At 41.9% G+C, this 20,272-nt stretch overlaps 1 protein-coding gene across 1 annotated transcript in view; it reads right to left on the reverse strand.

Moving 5' to 3' along the window:
• CBL (Cbl proto-oncogene) overlaps positions 1–20,272 on the reverse strand; it is a 64,528-nt gene that overhangs the window by 29,128 nt on the left and 15,128 nt on the right. Inside the window, exon 2 of the mRNA XM_061592515.1 lies at positions 14,236–14,483. Within this exon, the coding sequence (XP_061448499.1) occupies positions 14,236–14,483 (248 nt within the window). The remainder of the gene's footprint in view (positions 1–14,235; positions 14,484–20,272) is intronic.

Raw genomic sequence — 20,272 nt, forward strand, 5'->3', positions numbered from 1 at the left:
AAGCACTAATTTTATGAATAGATTTAAAGGTGCAAGAGACTCCTGGAAATACAGATATCCTTTTCAAAAATAACAATCCTGCTTCCTTATTTACATTCACTGAGGATGTCTACAAATGTACCTGGGGCAGCTTGTGTAAGCAAGTTCTTCTCTTCAAGCACTGTTTATTCAAAATGTCCAACATCAAGATGGATGACGGGAAACCAGAATGTTACTCTCTCAGGAAATGCATACTCTCACTACAGACCTGCTCCCTTACTAACTTTAAACACACATACTGCTTTTCTTAAGTAACAACTGGGAACAGAGCACACATTTTAAAATCTTACTAGTAAGACTCAGGGTCTCGTAAAGTGCACATCACAAGCCTGGAAGGATCAGTGAACGGAGGAGGTGAAAATTATACCAAAGCAAGGCAGTGCAGCCATAACTGCAAATCTGAGAACTCAAGAAAAGCAGGCTGATTGTCCAATTCAATTTAATATAATGCCAACTTATCATTTGGACCCTTCCTGCTCCCACCTCTGTGTTTTTCCCATTATAGCCATTTCTGACAAATCTGGACTGAGTCTAACCAAATTTGCAGGTAAGGAGGGGGAAGAGAAATGGATGTAGACTGCATTCTCAAACCATTAAAAAAGTACCCTTAATGCTATATATTTATAACTCCGTGTGTACTATGTGCAACAGGCACTTCAAGGTAATAAGTGCTATATCCAGAAAGTAATGTTATCCTTTTTTGGAGTGTTGCAAACAGTACCAACATGTGATGATGTTACCTCACAATGTCATGTGCTTGCCTCCACTGCATCAACAACTTAAAGACAGTAAACATGGTCCAAAGGGTTAGGTCCATCTTTGAAAAAGACATTAGCCTATGCAGAAAAATTAGATTATACGGATATTAAGTTTCTTGAAAAAGAAACATTTGAGGAGTCATTTTAGTGAGCTTTGCTCCCAAATGCGATGACAAGTACTCATCAAGAAACAGAACAGTCTTAGTTTCAACTGCTCTATAAAATAAGGTTAGCATTCCACTTCAGAGTGAAAGACATAGGAACACTCTCAGTTCCCAAACTTTTAGGGGGTGCTTGTTTTATGTTTTTGCACTAGAGTTCAAGTCATTTCTTATTACCAATTCTACCTTAGCAAGGGGCAGTTGAGTATCAAAGCTTATAGAGCTAAAAGTGAGTTTGCGTGTGTGCATGTAAGGGAGACAGCAGGCACTCTGGGTGGAGCTGCCCTAGGAACAGCTGTTCAGCTTCAGTTGGTACAAAAGGCAGCAACCTGTCTCCCAAAAGAGATGGGCCATCCTAAGCGCACTGATGTCTTTATTCACTCTGGGTTTTTTTCTGGGCAAAATTTAAGATTTTTGTACTGGCCAATAAAACCCTGGATGGCTTAGGCCAAATGTACTGTAGCAACCACCTCCTCCTCTTGTTACAATCTCAAAAATTTTGTTCTCCTGTGAGGGGAGCAGGTGGCGATGCTTCTGTTACCCAACCCAAGTGGGATTGGCTAGGTTACAGACCTAAATAACAAGAAAGTGAAAGAAAAGCAATTAGTTGGAGCTTCTAATTTGCTAGTTATCCTTAGCCTTTACTGCATCTGCGTCTTTGCAACTTTGTTATGTCTGAAGTCATTAAAGTTAATTTTCAAAATGAACACCCAGAGCTTTGGAAGGGCACTACCCCTGGCCTCAGACAACAGTCAAATGCTGCATGTAGGGCATATGTTTTCCACCTCTGAGCTAAGATGTCAGACTCCACCGAGGCAGATAAGTGGCTGCACAGTGACCTTATAATAGGAGGATATTCCATGTAAGCAACAACTGCTCCACTGATATCAGTTTGATGCTTGCAAATAAGTGCTGAATAGTCATGCTTAAACATCCTATGTCAACATTTATAAGCTTCAAAGCCTGCTTCACAGAGTAATCAGTTTTTAAAAATAGATACACAACCGAACTACTTTCAACTAAACTTTCAACACAGGAAGTAACTGAAATTCCAGTTCATTCTTACTGACAGCAGCATAAGCTACCTTCCAGAGAAATACAGAGCAGCCAATATACAAAATGAAGCACCCACTGTCTTTTGCTTATTTGGAGAATTACCCAAACAGATTTTAGAGCCATTGGATTACATGCCCATCATATGCCAGTATACAAAGTTAGCAAGCATTACATGATTTTGTGGGCTGATTCGCCAAGGCACCATTATGAAACAGGAAGCCGACACAATAATTAGATGCAGCTAACCCATTATCAAAAAAATAAAAAAGTTGAGCTCAGACACAGAACGCCCTGTATCATTTCTATCTTAAAGTCTTCATGGATCCTTCAACTGCCAGAACTAATTATCTTTTTCTATTACTTTTAAAGTTCTGTTTTAAAAAAAGATTTTTTAAAGATTTTTTTTAATATATTTTTAAGATGTTTTAGAGTGTTTGTATTGTTTTGTTTGTTGTCCTTAATAAATAAATAATACTGTTTTAGGATCTGGCATGAGTGAAAACAATGCATGGAATACAATTACATTATTGCCATGGCCTGATACTAGGGTTTTAATATCTGCCAAACAATGCGCAGTTATGTAGTACTTGCTCAATTGGTGTTCAGAGTTGAGGCAATAAGTCACAATGACACATTTCACTGGGGCAGCTACTTTAAGGAACATAGTAACACAAGTCTTCTGAACTGAAATAGTCACTCTACAGAAACTGTTCAGAGTTTTTATACCTCTGTCTAAATTTGAGCACAGCTGATAAAAACCCTAGAAGTAAAGACAAATAAATATCCCTGCTGCATGTTTAATTATTGTTTTCATAGGTTCTGCTGCTACAAATAATTTTGAGGTTCAAAATTGTCTTTCATTGTCTTTGCCTATGAAAATGCTCCACTATATAAACAAGATGAATGAATGATGCAAACATTTTCCTAATCTGCTTCAAACGAAAGCCTGTCTAAAGCATTTCGTAAGTTTAGAGTCAAATATACTAATTTCTACAAAGTGTTTAGGAGAAAGCACAATAATTACCATTGATATGATTAAAAACACCAAGACTTCCTTACTACACTTGACAGGACACTTGACAATACTGTACTAAAAGGCTAAAGGGTGAGACATATAAGTTGTCAATAAATAAATAAAACAGAAAAGCCACCAAGGAAGCAATCCAACTTACCCTTCCACCAGGCTGGGGTGAGTTGGATGCTGCAGATCCCAGCAGTGCTAGGAGGCTCTCAACTGCACCATGATCCGCCGGCAGCAGCCCTCCACCGTGGTGCTCTCGACTGCACCAATCCGCCAGCAGCAGCCCTCCACCGTGGTGATGTGGCTCCATCGGGAGCCACCCAGTATTGCCAGGCGTCCGCCAGACACAGCCAGTTTGGTGGACAGAGGCCCAGCGGAAGGCCCAAAAATGACAAGAAGGAGCCATGGAGAGGGACTTACACGAAATCCTTCTCGCATTCAGACCCCTCCCCCCAGGTTCCAATCTCGCTTTGAACTCCACCGGCAGAGAGAGGAAAATTGAAACCCATTCAGGCCTACAGGGAGCACTTACTCCCAAGATGGCCTGTTGGCCAGAGCTGGCACTTTCCAGTCAGCTCATGCACACGGCTCACAATGGGGAGCAGAGGAGAGTGGGGGGGGGAGGAAGGGAGGGAGGGAGGGAGGGAAGGGGAGAGGGAGGGGCAAGAGAGGAGAGGGGATTGGAAGGGGAGGGGCAGGAGTGAGGGAGAGGGGAAGGTAGGTTTGATCATCTGCATGCTTATATAGAGTTCAGTGGGAATTACTCCTGTGCAATCATGCTTAGAATGGGGAAACTGACCTGGGGGATGGGCAAGGGGGGAGGCAAAGGAGGAGGGGAGGGGGAAGAGATTGGGTGGGTGTGCATTGAGCAGAGGGAAAGTCTCCTTCCTTTCCAAAAGAAAAATATTGTTAACAGCATCATTCTTTTTTGGGATTTCCCCCATCTTTTTATTCTACAGTAGACGCATGTAGTCTCCCACACAAATTTAAACCAAAGCTGTCCCTGGCCACATCCACTTTAAACAATCACCAGAAGAGGGGTTGACTGGTAATCCACTCTGGCCACTGGAGCTCTGTCAGGAGAATAGGAGTCTAACAGCTCTCAACACCCTTCACAAACTACATTTCCCAAGATTCTTTGGGGGAAGCCATGACTGTTTAAAGTGGAATAAATGTTTGGCATGGGTGTGGCCCTGATTACCCAAGCCAAACAGCTGTTAGTCTGGCTTTTAGGACACTGACAGTTGGTTCTTACTGAGTATGCCTGCGCTATCACAGACTTCAATGTCAAATTTCTTAAATTAATTAAAAATCAGCCAAGCATTTTTTTTAAAAAAAACACTTTCAAACAGCAGAAGATGAAGGTCAGAGTATGGGGCAGGATTGTAATAGGATTACAGGTACTCTGTGAACATTGCTGACTTCAACAAATTATGAGACCACTGTCAGAAAAAAGTCCAACAAGGGTCTGCATTTTTTTTCTTTTGTTTTACACTTTAAACTCTAGATTCTCTCCAAGTGTTTTGTGTAGCACCATGAAAACTTAAAGGATTGTTAAGCAAGTGTTTCTGAGTTCAGGGGTATATGTTTTCTAAGATTTTGTTTTGAAATGAGTTTATGGGAAGCAGCAGGATGGCATTGGGGTATTTTCAATTTAACATGGTGGAATGTGAAAAATCCATGCTGGCTATAGTATACAACCACTCTTGTGGCTGTATAATAAATCACACATCAAACACTGAAAGTTCAGATTATTTAAAAGGCCTGAGTGAATAAAAAGTTCTTATGGTTTTTTTCAATTGGAGTCCCACCATCAAGAAGGCCCTCTCCCTACCAGACATCTACCTCACTGCACTTGGTGGAGGCACCAGGATTATGGCCTCGAAGAGGATCTTAAAGGCCACATTCACACCCTACATTTATTCCACTATCATCCCACTTTAAACAGTCATGGCTTCCCCCAAAGAATCCTGGGAAGTGTACGTTGTGAAGGGTGCTGAGAGTTGTTCTGAAACCCCTATTCCCCTCACAGAGCTACAATTCCCAGAGTGGTTTAATAGACAATCCCTCTTCCCAGGGAACTCTGGGAATTGTAGCTCTGTGAGAGGAATAGGGGTTTCCTAACAACTCTCAGCATCCTCAACAAACTACAGTTCCCAGGATTCTTTGGGGGAAGCCATGACTGTTTAAAGTGGAATAAATGTATGGTATGAATGTGGTCAAAGTTCAGTTAGGTATGAGGGAGGTCATTTTTCATGCAACCTTGTCTCAAGCCATTAAGGCAGCAGTGGAGAATGTCTGGCCCTTCAGATGTTGCTGGAATACCAGTTCCCATCAGTCACAGCCAGCATGGCAAATAGTCAGGGATGTTTTGAGTTATAGTCCAACACCACCTGGATGGCCAAAAGTTCCCTACCCTGTGATAAGCTTGCGCAAGATTAAGACCAACACTCTTAAACTGAGCCCAGAAAAAGAATGGGAGCCAACACAACTGACAAAGCAGTGGCATAATTTGCTTGAAACATCCAGTCCCAGTTAATAATCTTGTAGCCTTGTTTTAGACCAACTGTAGTTTCCAGACCATTTTTAAACTCGGACCCACGTACAACATATTGCAATTCCTTACAACAATTTTGTGAAGTCAATATATTTACCCCCCTTATTCTAAATGGGGAAGGTCAAGGCAGAGAGAGTGTGGCTTGCCTAAGGCCACCTCATGAGTTCATGGCAGAGACTTCCTGGTCCATGGCTCAGCCTATTGATCACTACACCACACCAATTCCAATTATAAAAGTCATAAGCAATTATATGACTAATGTAAGGATGATATTAATCATTCACTGGAAGATAGCTAAAAATTGGGAAAGCTGCTTGATATTCTACCACAGCCCTGTTAACATAAGAGAGCATGCTAGAATTTGTCTTATTATATTTGAATCTTGTGTTAAATTCACTGATCTGACATAAAACAATTGAGCACTCTTGACAGGGTGCTGAACACAACACAGTCTCTCAGTGCTTTTCTACCAGACACCAAAATTTAACACAAAAGGATGTCTATACTCAATTACAGTTCCAGTAAATTATATATATCAAAATGCCGTATCATTTGAAACTGCTTAAAAGTGCATTAAGCAATGAATGTTAATATGAGATTTCTGAATGGAAGGTTTTAATGAGGAAACCTCAAAATAAACAGCACTATAAAACTTTAAATGGTCAATTTCTTGAGATGAGGTTCAGAAGAGGGGGACATACCAGCATTTGGGAATAACCCATGCAAGCTTAGATGCATATATAAAAGGGGCTTCAACTGGGATCAGTACGTTTATGCTCGTCATATCAAAATTAGAATTACCTTCATAAGACTCTCATGGACATAATGGAAAGAAAGTGGCTTCCACTATGCAGGTGAGAGTAGGCATGTTCAGCACCAAGGACTGCACCAGACTGCATATAATGACCCAGAGAGACCACAGTTTATTTGTATTTTGAAGTTCCTGCCTTCAGAAATGTGCAATTTGAGCCAGCCCTTCAGAGACCCTTGGAAATTGCAAAAAGTTCAATTTGAGCTTTTTATTTCCATGAGTTACCATTTTCAAACTCTCCCTACAGCCATGAGGACTGAGAAGTTTAGAAATGAAAGCCTGGACTCCTAGGATTTGTAACAGGAGCCTGGAAATGTTTGCCCATCTCCACCCTAACTCAAGCATCACAGATCAAAATTGGAAGCACATATTCTTCATGGCACTGGGTCTCTTTAGGCAGTAAGCAGTTCACATTCATATGTAGCAATCTGGCAGTCAAGACTTGTTTTATGGGCAGCTTTTGAATTTTCTCTAAGATACCCTAATTGAAATGCAGAAGTAGGCTTCACAAGTTTTCTACACTCTGAAGTGCAAGTTTCATTTGAAGGAAGTGACAGGGGACTCTTTCACAACAGGCTTTGATAGGCTGTCTCCACAATGCCTTCTAGTGTTTTCCTTAGCTTCCCACTTCAAATGACAAAATTATCAGTAAAGAATTTGCTTCAGTACTTTTCTACGGTGGTTCCGTTCCTATCTCTCAGACAGACATCAACGGGTGGGATTGGGGGATAAGGTCTCGGACCCTTGGCCTCTCAATTGTGGTGTGCCACAGGGTTCTATCCTTGCCCCCATGCTATTCAACATCTATGTAAAGCCGCTGGGAGCCATCATCAGGAGATTTGGGCTGCGGTGCCACCAATATGCGGATGACACCCAGCTCTATCTCTCGTTTAAGTCCTCGCCAGAGTTGGCTGTGGAGACCATTTCCAAGTGCCTGGAGTCAGTAAGTGAATGGATGGGAGGAAATAGGCTGAAGCTCTCGGTCCCACCAGTTAAAGCTGCTAGACTGGTACAGACCAGAGAGACAGCATTTTCAATTGTGGCTCCCACCCTCTGGAATTCCCTGCCTTCTGACCTTCGCCATGCCCCCTCCCTGATGGGGTTCCGCCGGGCCTTGAAGACCTGGCTATTCAGGCAGGCCTACAGGATCTCTGGAGTGGATTAATTTTTATGCTGTTATTAACTGGAAGGGGGGGGTTAGACTATTCATTGATTGTGGTTCTTTTATATTGTATTTTATTGTGCAATGTACGTCGCCTAGAGTGGTCGTTAATTCGGCCAGATAGCCAACTCATAAATAAAATTTTATTATTATTATTATTATTAAGCTAAACCCTGACAAGACCGAGGTACTGCTCGTGGGAGACAGGAAAAGATTAGGAGCTTTAGACCTGGTGCTCAATGGGGTAAAACTGCCCCTGAAGGACCAGGTCCGCAGCCTCGGGGTCATCCTTGATTCCCAGCTGTCCATGGAGGCTCAGGTTTTGGCAGTGAGCCGGGCAGCTTGGTTTCAATTACATCTAATACAGAGGGTGTGACCCTATCTGCCTGTCCATCTTCTCCCACGGGTAGTACATGCCCTGGTCTCCTCTCGCTTAGACTACTGTAATGTGCTCTACGTTGGGTTACCCTTGAAAACGGTCCGGAAACTGCAGCTGGTACAGAATGCGGCAGCACGTTTGATTACGAACAGCCGTCGCCACGATCACATCACTCCGGTGTTAGAAGATCTACACTGGTTACCAGTTGTTTACCGGGGCCAATTCAAGGTGTTGGTACTAACCTTTAAAGCCCTATACGGTCTCGGCCCAGCTTATCTGAAGGAACGCCTCCAGCATCAACAAATATGCCGCCTGACTAGATCAGCCACTCAAGACCTTCTCTCGGTCCCGCCAGTCAGCACAGCTAGACTGGTGCGGACCAGAGAGAGGGCATTTTCAATCGTGGCCCCCACCCTCTGGAACTCTCTGCCTTATGATCTTCACCATGCCCCCTCCCTGCCAAGTTTTCGCCAAGCCTTGAAAACCTGGCTATTCAGGCAGGCCTACAAGATCCCTAGGGTAGCCTAATTTTATTGGTTTTAGCTATGGGTGGGTTCGGTTTTGTTTTATATTGTAGTTCTTGGGTTTTTATGTAGTTTGTATGTTGTATTTTACTTGATCTTGTACGCCGCCTAGAGTGGCTGCTTGTGCGGCCAGATAGGTGGCCTAGAAATAAAATTTATTATTATTATTATTTTGGAGCTTTAATGCTTTATAAGGAGTTTATAACTATAGCCAGTTTGGTTTCAAAATCAACATTTTAAAAAACAAACCTCTGTGTATTATCAATTTCCTTCCTGGGTAAGCCTGTGCACAATTTATACACAAAGATATTAAGTATCTGCAGCATTTTCCTGTATGGATTTGTTCCTCTATGCCCTAGAGCTGATGACGAATATGAAACCTTGCTGAGACAGCAGCCCTGCAAGTCTTGCTGCAAAGAGAGACAACAAATGTTCCAAGCTCAACACCTTGGCTGCCATTAGAACTTCAGTGCCAAACACTTCAGCAACTTCTCTGCACAGGCCATAATTCTCATAAAGGGGCGGAAAGGGGGTTCCAGGATAGAGTATCCATATTATATAATCCTATACTAGTTATACTGTTTTACATACCATCCTTGACTTCACCTTTTTCAGTCAGATCATTATGGTGTTACGGTCTGAATTCTTGCACCTCAGTTTATCTGGAGGGATGATGAATTAAAATGCATAGTCCATCTTTTGAGTCTACATTCTACATAGCAATACCTAAAGCAGCCAATAAATATGACTGCTTCCATCAAGGATAAAAAATCCAAATGTCTTCCAGAAATCATTAGGGAGATAATTTGTGGATGAAATTGGCTGCTCCATATATACACCCTGGGCAATCTTGGCCCACTCATACTGGAAGCCACCTCCAGTCACTTCCACAAGTACCTTAGTCTTTAGCAATTAAGGAAGAGTGCTGAGGCTGCAGGGAAACACCTAGAATACAGGTGGTGAATATATCACAGTATTCATTTGATCACATATACAGAGTGATGGCAAAGGATTCCCTTCCTCCTAACCAACACTTCATCTGCTCAGTGTTGTTCACTGGTGCTGTTTGTTTGTTCATTTATTTATTTATTTGTATACCACCCCATAGCCGAAGCTCTCTGGGCAGTTTACAACAATTAAAAACATTAAAAACAAATATACAAATTTAAAAACACATTTTTAAAAAGCAATTTTAAAACGCATCCTAAAATGCCTGGGAGAAGAGGAAAGTCTTGACCTGGCGCCGGAAAGATAACACTGTTGGCATCAGGTGCACCTCGTCACATAAATCATTCCATGATTTGGGGGCCACCACTGATAAGGCCCTCTCCCTTGTTGCCGGACTCCCAGGTTCCCTCCAAGTAGGCACCCGGAGGAGGGCCTTGGTTGTTAAGGGTAGTGTACGGGTGAGTTCGTGTCGGGAGAGTAATTCCATCAGGTATTGTGGTCCCAAGCCATGTAAGGCTTTATAGGTCAAAACCAGCACCCTGAATTGACCTCGGAAACATACAGGCAGCCAATGCAAGCGGGCCAGAATCGGTTTTATATGTTCGAAACATCTGGTCCCTATTACCAATCTGGCCACTGCATTTTGCACAAGCTGCAGTATCCAAACCGTCTTCAAAGGCAGCCCCACATAGAGTGCATTGCAGTAATCTAACTTGGAGGTTACCAGAGCATGGACGTCTGAAGCCAGGTTATCCCTGTCCAGATAGGGGCGTAGCTGGGCCACCAACCGAAGTTGGTAGAAGGCACTCCGTGCCACAGAGGCTACCTGGGCCTCAAGTGACAGAGATGGTTCTAGGAGAACCCCCAAGCTACAAACCTGCTCCTTCAGGGGGAGTGCAACCCCATCCAGGACAGGTTGGACATCCACCATCTGGTCAGAAGAACCACCCACTAGCAGCATCTCAGTCTTGTCTGGATTGAGCCTCAGTTTATTAGCCCTCATCCAGTCCATTGTCGCAGCCAGGCACTGGTTCAGCATACTGACAGCCTCACCTGAAGAAGATGAAAAGGAGAAATAGAGCTGCATGTCATCAGCATACTGATGGCAATGCACTCCAAAGCTCCGGATGACAGCACCAAACGGTTTCATGTAGATGCTGAACAGCATGGGGGACAGAACTGACCCCTGCGGAACCCCATACTGGAGAGTCCAGGGTGCCGAGCAATGTTCTCCAAGCACCACCTTCTGGAGCTGACCCGCCAAGTAGGAGTGGAACCACTGCCATGAAGTCCCTCCCACTCCCAAATCAGCCAGTCTTCCCAGAAGGATACCATGGTCGATGGTGTCGAAAGCCGCTGAGAGATCAAGAAGAATCAACAGAGTCACACTCCCCCTGTCTCTTTCCCGACAGAGGTCATCATACAGGGTGACCAAGGCTGTTTCCATGCCAAAACCAGGCCTAAAACCCGACTGAAATGGATCCAAATAACTGGTCTCATCCAAGAACATCTGGAGCTGGCCTGCCACCACTCGTTGAAGGACCTTGCCCAGGAATGGAACATTTGCCACTGGCCTATAGTTATTAAGATTTTCTGGGTCCAGGGAGGGTTTCTTCAGGAGTGGTCTCACTACCGCCTCTTTCAGGCAGCCAGGGACCACCCCCTCTCACAAAGAGGCATTAATCACTTCCCTGGACCAGCGGGCTGTTCCATCCCTGCTAGCTTTTATTAGCCAAGTAGGACAAGGATCCAGCACAGAAGTGGTTGCACAAACCTGTCCAAGCACCTTGTCAACGTCCTCAAGCTGTACCAACTGAAACTCATCCAAAAAATCGGGACAAGGCTGTGCTCTGGATATCTCGCTTGGTTCACCTGCTATAACACTGGAGTCTAAGTCCTGCTGGATGCTAAAGATTTTATCGTGGAAGTGCCTAGCAAATTCATTACAGTGGGCCTCAGATGGTTCTACCTCTGTTCAAAGGCAGGAAATCACTTATTGAACCCAAGGCCATGCCACCCAGAGGCAGTCATCTACAACTCAGTGTGACAGGGCTATATGCTGCCATACAGATAAGCTATGGCTCAAAATGATGTGCACTTTAAATAGATGTGTAAATGGCAGTAGTTTTGCATGACATCTCCAAAGGCCTCTACACAGCACAGAGCAGTGTTTGTATATGTTTGTGTTATCAAACTTTAACACAACTAACACACTGGTTTCATCATAGCAAGTTAATAGAAACTGTTATGATCCTAGAAATGAAACTAATCAGTCTGTTTACAGTTTTAACCACAATGGGGGATGCTTTCTGAACAGTGAATTCTGGGGGGTAGGCAGCAAAGGAATAGGAAGTGTAAGTTTTGCACTGGTAATCGTTAGGTAAAACTCTGAAAAACGAAGTCAGCAAGTAACAGCTCTCTCACTCTCACATACACACAAAGAAACCTTGAACAGAGACCTTAACAATGTTTTGCAAAGTCTGACACACTGTTATCTGCTAGAAAATCGCCAGCTTCCTATTTGGAAGTGGAACGTGTTTTTAATGATGCGCTAATGTCAGGAGGCAATTTTTAGAACACAGCTTGACCTACTAAACTGCTTTGCACACATGCAAACTCTCCTTCTCCCACACACTTTCTAGCCACAATCTGCCTGCACAGGCAACTCCTGCACCTCAAACTCCTATACTTATACTGAAGTTTGTATTCCAACAAATCTTTGAGAAAGACCTGTAACTGTCCCTTTTCCTCAAAAGAGGGGTAGAAGCGGGGGGTCATGTTTTTTCTTATTTCATGTGTGCCACCTTAGAAAAACTTGCCCTAAAGGTGGCATAAAGATACTGGGGGTGAAAAATAAATAAAAGGAAAGACTGTAAGCACTGCACACAAGACACATACCCTGCCTGACATACCTACGGAGAGGATGGGTCTCATATGCACAAAGTCGAAGTGTGTATCACCCAATATGTACCACCTCACTATCTAAACTTGCTTTAATATCGTTTACCCTTATTTGTCAATTATCATTTGTTAACAGAATTAAGTTTACATTGTACAGTACTTGCTACTGGCACTCGCATCAACATTCCTCCGCACTCCTGAAATCACTGTTCATCACACAATTCATAACATGCAAAACTACTCAGCAAATACATAAGGGAAAATGCCTGCATATCAATTTCACAAACAAAATAAAATGCTGGCATAACCAGAACAGCTTAGTACACAATTCCAGATGCTCCTGCAGCTCTCACACTGCTTATATCTTTCAAAGCTTGGTAAGGGAGGGGAGCAGAACACAACCAGGAAGTTATTTTCTGAGACAAGTTGATGATTTGTCCCAGACTTGGTACAAAGGCCAAGTACCTATGGTTAGAAAAAACTCTTAATGAGAAATTTAACACTAGATGCTTAATGGGTCTTGCATATCCTTGTACAGCTTGTATGCTAGGTACCTACACACCAAGCACAACACTCTAAATCATGCAAAACATGAAGATCACAACCAGCCTCGCACCCCATATATAGGAAACAGGGACTGCTAAATTCATAAGGTTAGAAAAAAAATCAGGAATCTACAGAAGAGTTTTGCAGATAATCTCAAAGCTAAACATGAAAGTATCAAAAATGGGAACTATTGGTTTTTGAAAAACGCAACTATCTCTGCCACCAGATGTACCTGAACTTCTGAAAATGTATTTCAACCACTTGATTCAACTATTGCTGTGTAACTGAATACGTCAAAAGCACCTGTGAACACAATGTTTAAACTACCAGGATTCCTTTCAACCTCCACAACCGCCTTGGACCCTCATTTATTTATTAAATTTGTATCCCACCCTTCCTCCCAAAGGAGTTATTATAGACATTCAGGGCTTCTCAATATTGCTCCTTCCATTTTTGGTGCATATTACATTTGATCATTGGCTCCCTTGAGATTATAGATCCAGCACAGATGTCCCTTAAATTCTATACTGGAACATACCACTATTAAGAGTGTCAAATATCCCTTGACAGGGACATTTGCCAAGACATTAAACACAGCATATCAGCATTACAAACATGTGTCCTTAACCTGGGCATTCAGGATTTACTTAAGACGACTAAATATTTGATGCTGCTTTTTATTCATTAACTAGCAGAATTTTAAATTCTTACCTTGACAGGTTAAATACCATGAAAACACTGCTTCCCTGTTTTTTTTCCATTGTTGTGTATAGTCAAGATTATGGGGGAAAGATGAGATCATTAAGTGTGACGTGAACCAGTGCCCAGCAGCATAACAAGAATGAAGGAATCCATCTAACTGATTTCTACCACAACATTTACACTTTCTTGTTTAGCAACAGTGGTCCCATATCTTTGGAGCTCTTTTCCAAAATAAGTACATAAGACCTCTATTTTTTTTCACTCATCATCAATATGTGATAATACATACTTTACCTGGTAATTGTAAAACTTACTGAGATCATACAGACTTTGAACACTAAAGCAAAGCATGAAGTATGTTTATAACAATGCCACATAGTGTGAACTAGTTTGAGCCGTCACAAAGTATTATCTGCTTCCCAAAACTTTTTTCTACTTTCACCTTCAGTTCATAAGAATTACTTGATATTATACCATCAATATGGTATTCACCTACAAGATAATCAAAACAACAAGCCCAACTTACAGCCATGAATTGCCAGAGAAACATCATGTTCAGCAACTAGAAGTTCACAAGAACCACTGAAACAAGGACCTTTTCAAGTGTGCTCTCCAACTTGTCATTTGTGTTTTAGTACTGCAACCAATTACAAACACAAAACTGTGTTACCTAGGCTGCGAATTCTCCTCATACATTCTCTCTTTTCCTTCTTTAAAGAGGCTGATCGTCTGTTTTGTCTTTTTCATCAGGTTTTCGATGAACACCCTGAAGTATTCATTTTCTCCTAGAGTCTCCATCTTCCCCTCATAGCGTGACAGGATAGTTCGTAGATGCTGATAAGTGTCAGGAAGCAGGTCTAGAATGTAGGGTGGGCTGTTTTTTAGTGCCAACTTGGGGTTCTGACACAAACGCACAACCTAGAAATAAAGAACAAATAAGCATAATGAAATGTAACACTCTAGCTTAACTTGAATAGTTCAACCATCTTTTCAAATGCAAAGAATGGATTCATAATCAAGAGGCCAACTGGGTTAACTAAATTCCCAAAAACTTAGTATTTATTGTGAAAGCCATAACCCACTAAGCTAGACATTTTTATTCACAAGTTCTAAAGCTACAGAAGGTTAAATTTAATCCATGCAATATATTGACCTGAAACTTGAGACAAGCAGTAGTTTTAAGTGGCCTAGCTGCTGTACTGCTAACGTCTTCTAATCTAAAAACATTATTGAAGCTGCAGTCAAAAGCAACATAGCTGAAACTCACTGTGGATAAAAATTGATGATTTTAATAAAAATAAATGAAAGTTCACATCAAATTTCTCTTTATTTTAAATACTAATTTTCTCTCAAAGAACAGCTTGGTTAATATTAATCTGATTACATGCATGGCAGCTGTACAATTAACAGACCACATGTAAGTCTTGGGTTCACGGACTTCCCCTCTGCTCTGGCATAAACATAAAGAAAGATCAGAAGCTTTTGCTCCTGTTTTCAACCAATCATGGTTTGTCATTATATGTGAACTGGGAGAAACTGTAATTCGTTTTAACTATGTTTGTCTGAACAAGCCAACTTCAAACTGTGTGTGAACCATGCTAGTGCAAAAAAGTCATAGCTAACATTATTTGCTGTTCCCAGTTCAGACATAACACCAAATTGCAGTTAGCTAAAAATGGAAGCAAATGCTTCTGATCTAGCAGCTGTGCTGAAAGAGGATGGGGGAAAGCATGGGCCCAAGGCTCCTGTGTCTTTACAAAACTATGGTTTCACAATATGTGTAGCTACATCAGTCTCTAAACTGAAACAATACCTTCTGCCAGAACAGGAACTTAAAGGAGGCTTTGCTATGGAAATGAAGGATTAATCTGATCATTTTTCAAATAAAAAATTTTATACTCATCATTTTCATCTAATGAAAATAAACTGCTGCAGTCTGCCCGGTATCTATCAGTCTTTTCTTCGACTTCTCAGTCATGCGGATTCCATTTTTGTTTGCTACTTTTTTTTTTTTAAGGATCGTAGGGAGGACTGCACCAAATGGTCTTCTGATAGGGGTTCACAATCACTTTGCCAACCACAATTAGAAATGTGTTTTTTAAATTCCTGTTATATAACATTAGCTAGAGACTATAATGAAAATTTTAAGTATGGTCTTCCTGAAATAGTGATGAAAATGAAAAAGGAAATCCTTGAAGAACCACATGATGTTCCTGTTCATTGTAGACTTGCACAATCTAGCGAGTGTCCAAATTAGTGTATGTTACTGTATCAGCTGTAAAGCTTTTTGCACAATATACATCCAAAGATTTATACTGATTGAGAGTTTTAAGAGGGGGGGCTACCATAGTGCACCACCTATGTCAAATATTGCAAGGTATGTGAGATTCATCTATACGTGCATTTGGCACTTGGCACCCAAACTATCAGAAAGGAAATGGACCTGTAAGAAATAGCTGATCAATTATTCATATCAAATGCAGCTCTAGAAGACTGGCAAACACTATACTTATCCACATCCAAAAGATTGTGGTACTTTCGTTCAGCTACCGCAAGCTGCTTTTCAGTGTGTGTACAGAATTAAAATGAGCAACTTCTCCAGCTCCCCATATCTAAAGAATTTATTATATACTGGAACAACCAACTAGAAGATTTTGTCAGGAAAGTACCAATACAGTAATCCAAGCAATTTGTCCAGTGTTACCAACAGCAATGAATGCCCAAGAACAGTAACTCATTTCTTTTCTGTGAAATTGTTGGTTTTTCACAACAGCAGCAGTTACCATTTTGGAAAAGAGTTGCACTTTTGAAAATGAACGGATTCTATCCAGGCTCTAACTATGGGCTTGGCCAAATTTTGTCATGTGTGGTCTACTGATTTGTTTCTCAATCAATACATCACATCAACAACCATTCACCTCCATAAAGTGTGTGCAGTTTGTGGTACTATTTTTTCTTATTACACATTATGACTAAGTTCCAACAACAGCATAAATTCCATGTAATCAGCAGACGTTTGGACTTCTTGAACATCACCCTGCCACACATACGTGCAAACTGACATACAAAGAAAAATGGCTCGCACATTCTACTAATATGCGAGTGGGGAGCAGGGCTGTACTTACTAGCCCCCTCCCCGATGTCACACACTCCAAGTAGCCCCAGCTCCTGAAATCTGTACATACAGCACAAACATCTGCAGAGAGAAAGTCTTCATGCATACAACTGTACATATGATGGCTTTCATGGGATCTGCAACCCTGACCAAATGGGCTTTCGCACTATGTGTAAGCCTTTACATTTACAGACACGGTAGTGAAGGCTCAATTCTGCAGATGTTTGCAATGTATGCATAGATCCCAAGGTGTGGGGCTACTCACGGTTCAACTTTGGGGTGAGACTAGTCAGCACAGCTCCAGTCACATGCTGAGAGAATTCATGAACTGCTCTTCTGAATAGAAAGGTGCTTCTGAAATCCAGAAGTGTTTTCATAACAGTTTATGAAACAGCTTGGAAGCCTATTGTTGCAGGGCAGGGAGGGAGGAGAAGCACTTGCCATACACAAGTCCCTTGAATAGCTTTGGGGAGCCTGACCAACATGTGGAACAGGTACAAACAGAAAATATACATGTACATAGTGCACCCAAAAAAACTATGGATTATGTTTCAATGAATGGATGTGACTATGCTTTTCCTGGGTCAAATGTTGGCACAGGGAGATACCAAAGCCAGAATTTGGCTAAGTCATAAGCAGACCTAGCAGCTATTACACATTTTTCTTAAAATCAAATTTCTGTGGTCATTTTTAAGGCCTCTAGAAAACTGAATACCCAGAATAATGGCCCCTTGTAAATAGTTAATAGACCAGAATAACTAGGAAACATTCACTTTTATTATGCAGTAAAATGTAAGCACATTAGTCAAATTGCCACTTCCAAAAGGTAGAATCTAAAATCCAACCAGTCTTTTAAACCAACCAACCAATAGTATAATATTCCCCATGATCTACCCTGAGTGGCTGCATTCAGACATAACACATTAACTCTGGTTTAGCATTACAAGTGCAAGGCTCAATGAGGATTGTGTACTATCCCTCTCCTCTGTTCCTACTGCATGGCTGTGAGGAGCAGACCAGAAGCTTCCACTTCCATTTTAAATTAATTTCAAATTAGTATGTCATCTGAATCCTAAACTGTGGTTAATCTTAACTATGGTTAGTGGAAAGAACCCAGCTTCTTAAACTATGGCTCAAAACTGACTTGTTTAGACTAACTATAGTGAAATTAGTCACAGCTTGGAGTTCAAACAGCATGGCAAGCTGTGGCTAATCTAAAACAGAAATGAACGCTTCCGAACTCCTCCCCATCACCATGCCGGAAGAGAAAGGAGGAAGCAAAGCGGATCCTAAGGGTTCTTGTAGCACTAAACTATGCTTTAGTGTTCTGTCCGAACCAGCCCAGAATGGTTGACTTGATCCTCCAGTAAACAAAATAGCTTAGCTCTTTTCATATGCACTTGCAGAATACTGCTACTGCCAAATGTAATGTTCACAGCTCTGGGAAATTAGCAGCATACAAGCAAATTAGCACACACTGCATTCATTCTCTCTCTTTGGTTCCTTAGCAAGCCACAGCTAAAAAACAAATGACTTCAAAAGAGAGCAAACACTTCACATCAAGTGTGAACATATTTAACAGAAGTAACTGTTATGTAGACAAGTACTATGTGGCCATGTCATGGTTTCTGTCACGATATCTCCTACCTCCCCCATCCCTCACCCCAGAACGTCCAAGGCAAGCCTTTAATTGTTCAGCTAGAAAGAAAGCACAAATTTGGTGGGCTAGATTTAAACTAGAAATAATGTTTTTAAAAATTACACAAAAATAAGATTCTCAGAACCTTTAAAAACAAATAAACAAAGCTACAGAGAGATACAAACATACATAAGTTCCTACCCAATAGTTTAACGAAACTGAACAGAAAAAGGGAAACAGCAAAACTGTTTCCAGAGTAGAAAACACTCAAACGGAAAAGCACTCTGAGTTCCCCACCCCACTTTATTTTTACATGACTACAAAGAACCCAAAGTTGCTAATGCAATGCTTAACAAAGGCACAATGAACAAATCAATTACAGGAGCTTCTTCACTAACCATAATTTAGAGTCGATGGCCTATTTTGAAAGGAAGCACCATTTTAAGCTTTAGCAGCAAAAAAACCCAACAGCATTAGAACTTTTACAGCAACTTGGTTTATCTGGGCTGAGCTTTCACAGGCTCACGCCATCAAATGCAGTTGTGGACTGAAAAGATGAAGCTTCTTGTACCTCAACTCACATACCTATCTCACCTAAAAGGTAAAGGTGTCCCCGCACTTGTAGTGCGAGTCGTTTCCGACTCTTAGGGTGACATCTTGCGACGTTTACTAGGCAGACCATATATATGGGGTGGGATTGCTGGCCTTTCTTTACCCCCCAGCATATGCCAGGTACTCATTTTACCGACCACGGATGGATAGAAGGCTGAGTGGACCTCGACCCCTTTTACCAGAGATTCGACTTCCTCCTTTCATTGGAACCGAACTCCGGCCGTGAGCAGAGCTTCGGCTGTGTTACCGTTGCTTACCACTCTGCGCCACAGAGGATCTTACTATCTCACCTAGGGTCGTCTTAATCAAACTGTATACATCTAATGAAGTAGGCTCTTAGCTATGAATGATCATGCCACATTGAACTGGTTAATATCCAAAGGGCAATAAACAGAATCATTTTTTTCCAGTTATTAGCCGTTATTTATTTATTTATTTTTATTATTTATTTTTTTAAACTTATATACCGCCCGACTAGCAATAGCTCTCTGGGCGGTGAACGTAGATACAATAAAATACAATATAACACAAAAACATCAGTCTAAAATCAAATTTCACAATCTAAAAACAGCAAAGGCTAAAATCAAATTACAAACATTACAATCATTAACAAAAAATTAAAATGCCTCGGAGTAGAGAAAGGTTTTAATCTGGCGCCGAAAGGATGATAGTGTCGGCGCCAGGCGAACCTCCTCGGGGAGACTATTCCATAGTTCGGGGGCCACCACTGAGAAGGCCCTTGATCTTGTCACTGCCCTCCGGGCCTCCCTATGAGTCGGGACCCGGAGGAGGGCCTTCGTAGCAGACCGTAGTGTACGAGCCAGTTCATAGCGGGAGAGGCGTTCCGACAGATATTGAGGTCCCGCGCCGTATAAGGCTTTATAGGTTAATACCAACACTTTGAATTTGGCCCAGAAGCGTATTGGAAGCCAGTGCAAGCGGGCCAAAACAGGTGTTATATGGTCAGACCGCTTCGTTCTTGTTAGCAGTCTGGCCGCCGCATTTTGCACCAGCTGTAGCTTCCGAACCGTCTTCAGAGGTAGCCCTACGTACAGCGCATTACAGTAATCCAAACGTGAGGTTACCAGAGCATGTACTACTGATGTAAGATCCTCCTTACTCTAGGGTAGGGACGTAGCTGGGCTACCAATCGAAGTTGGTAGAACGCATTCCGTGCCACCGAGGCTACATGAGCCTCAAGTGACAGGGAAGAGTCTAGAACGACTCCCAGACTACGAACCTGTTCCTTTAGGGGGAGTGTAACCCCATCCAGGACAGGACATGTATCCACCATCTGATTGGAAAAACCATCCACCAACAGCATCTCAGTCTTATCAGGAT

Source organism: Rhineura floridana, chromosome 12, assembly GCF_030035675.1.
Source record: "Rhineura floridana isolate rRhiFlo1 chromosome 12, rRhiFlo1.hap2, whole genome shotgun sequence".
Lineage (NCBI taxonomy): Eukaryota > Metazoa > Chordata > Lepidosauria > Squamata > Rhineuridae > Rhineura > Rhineura floridana.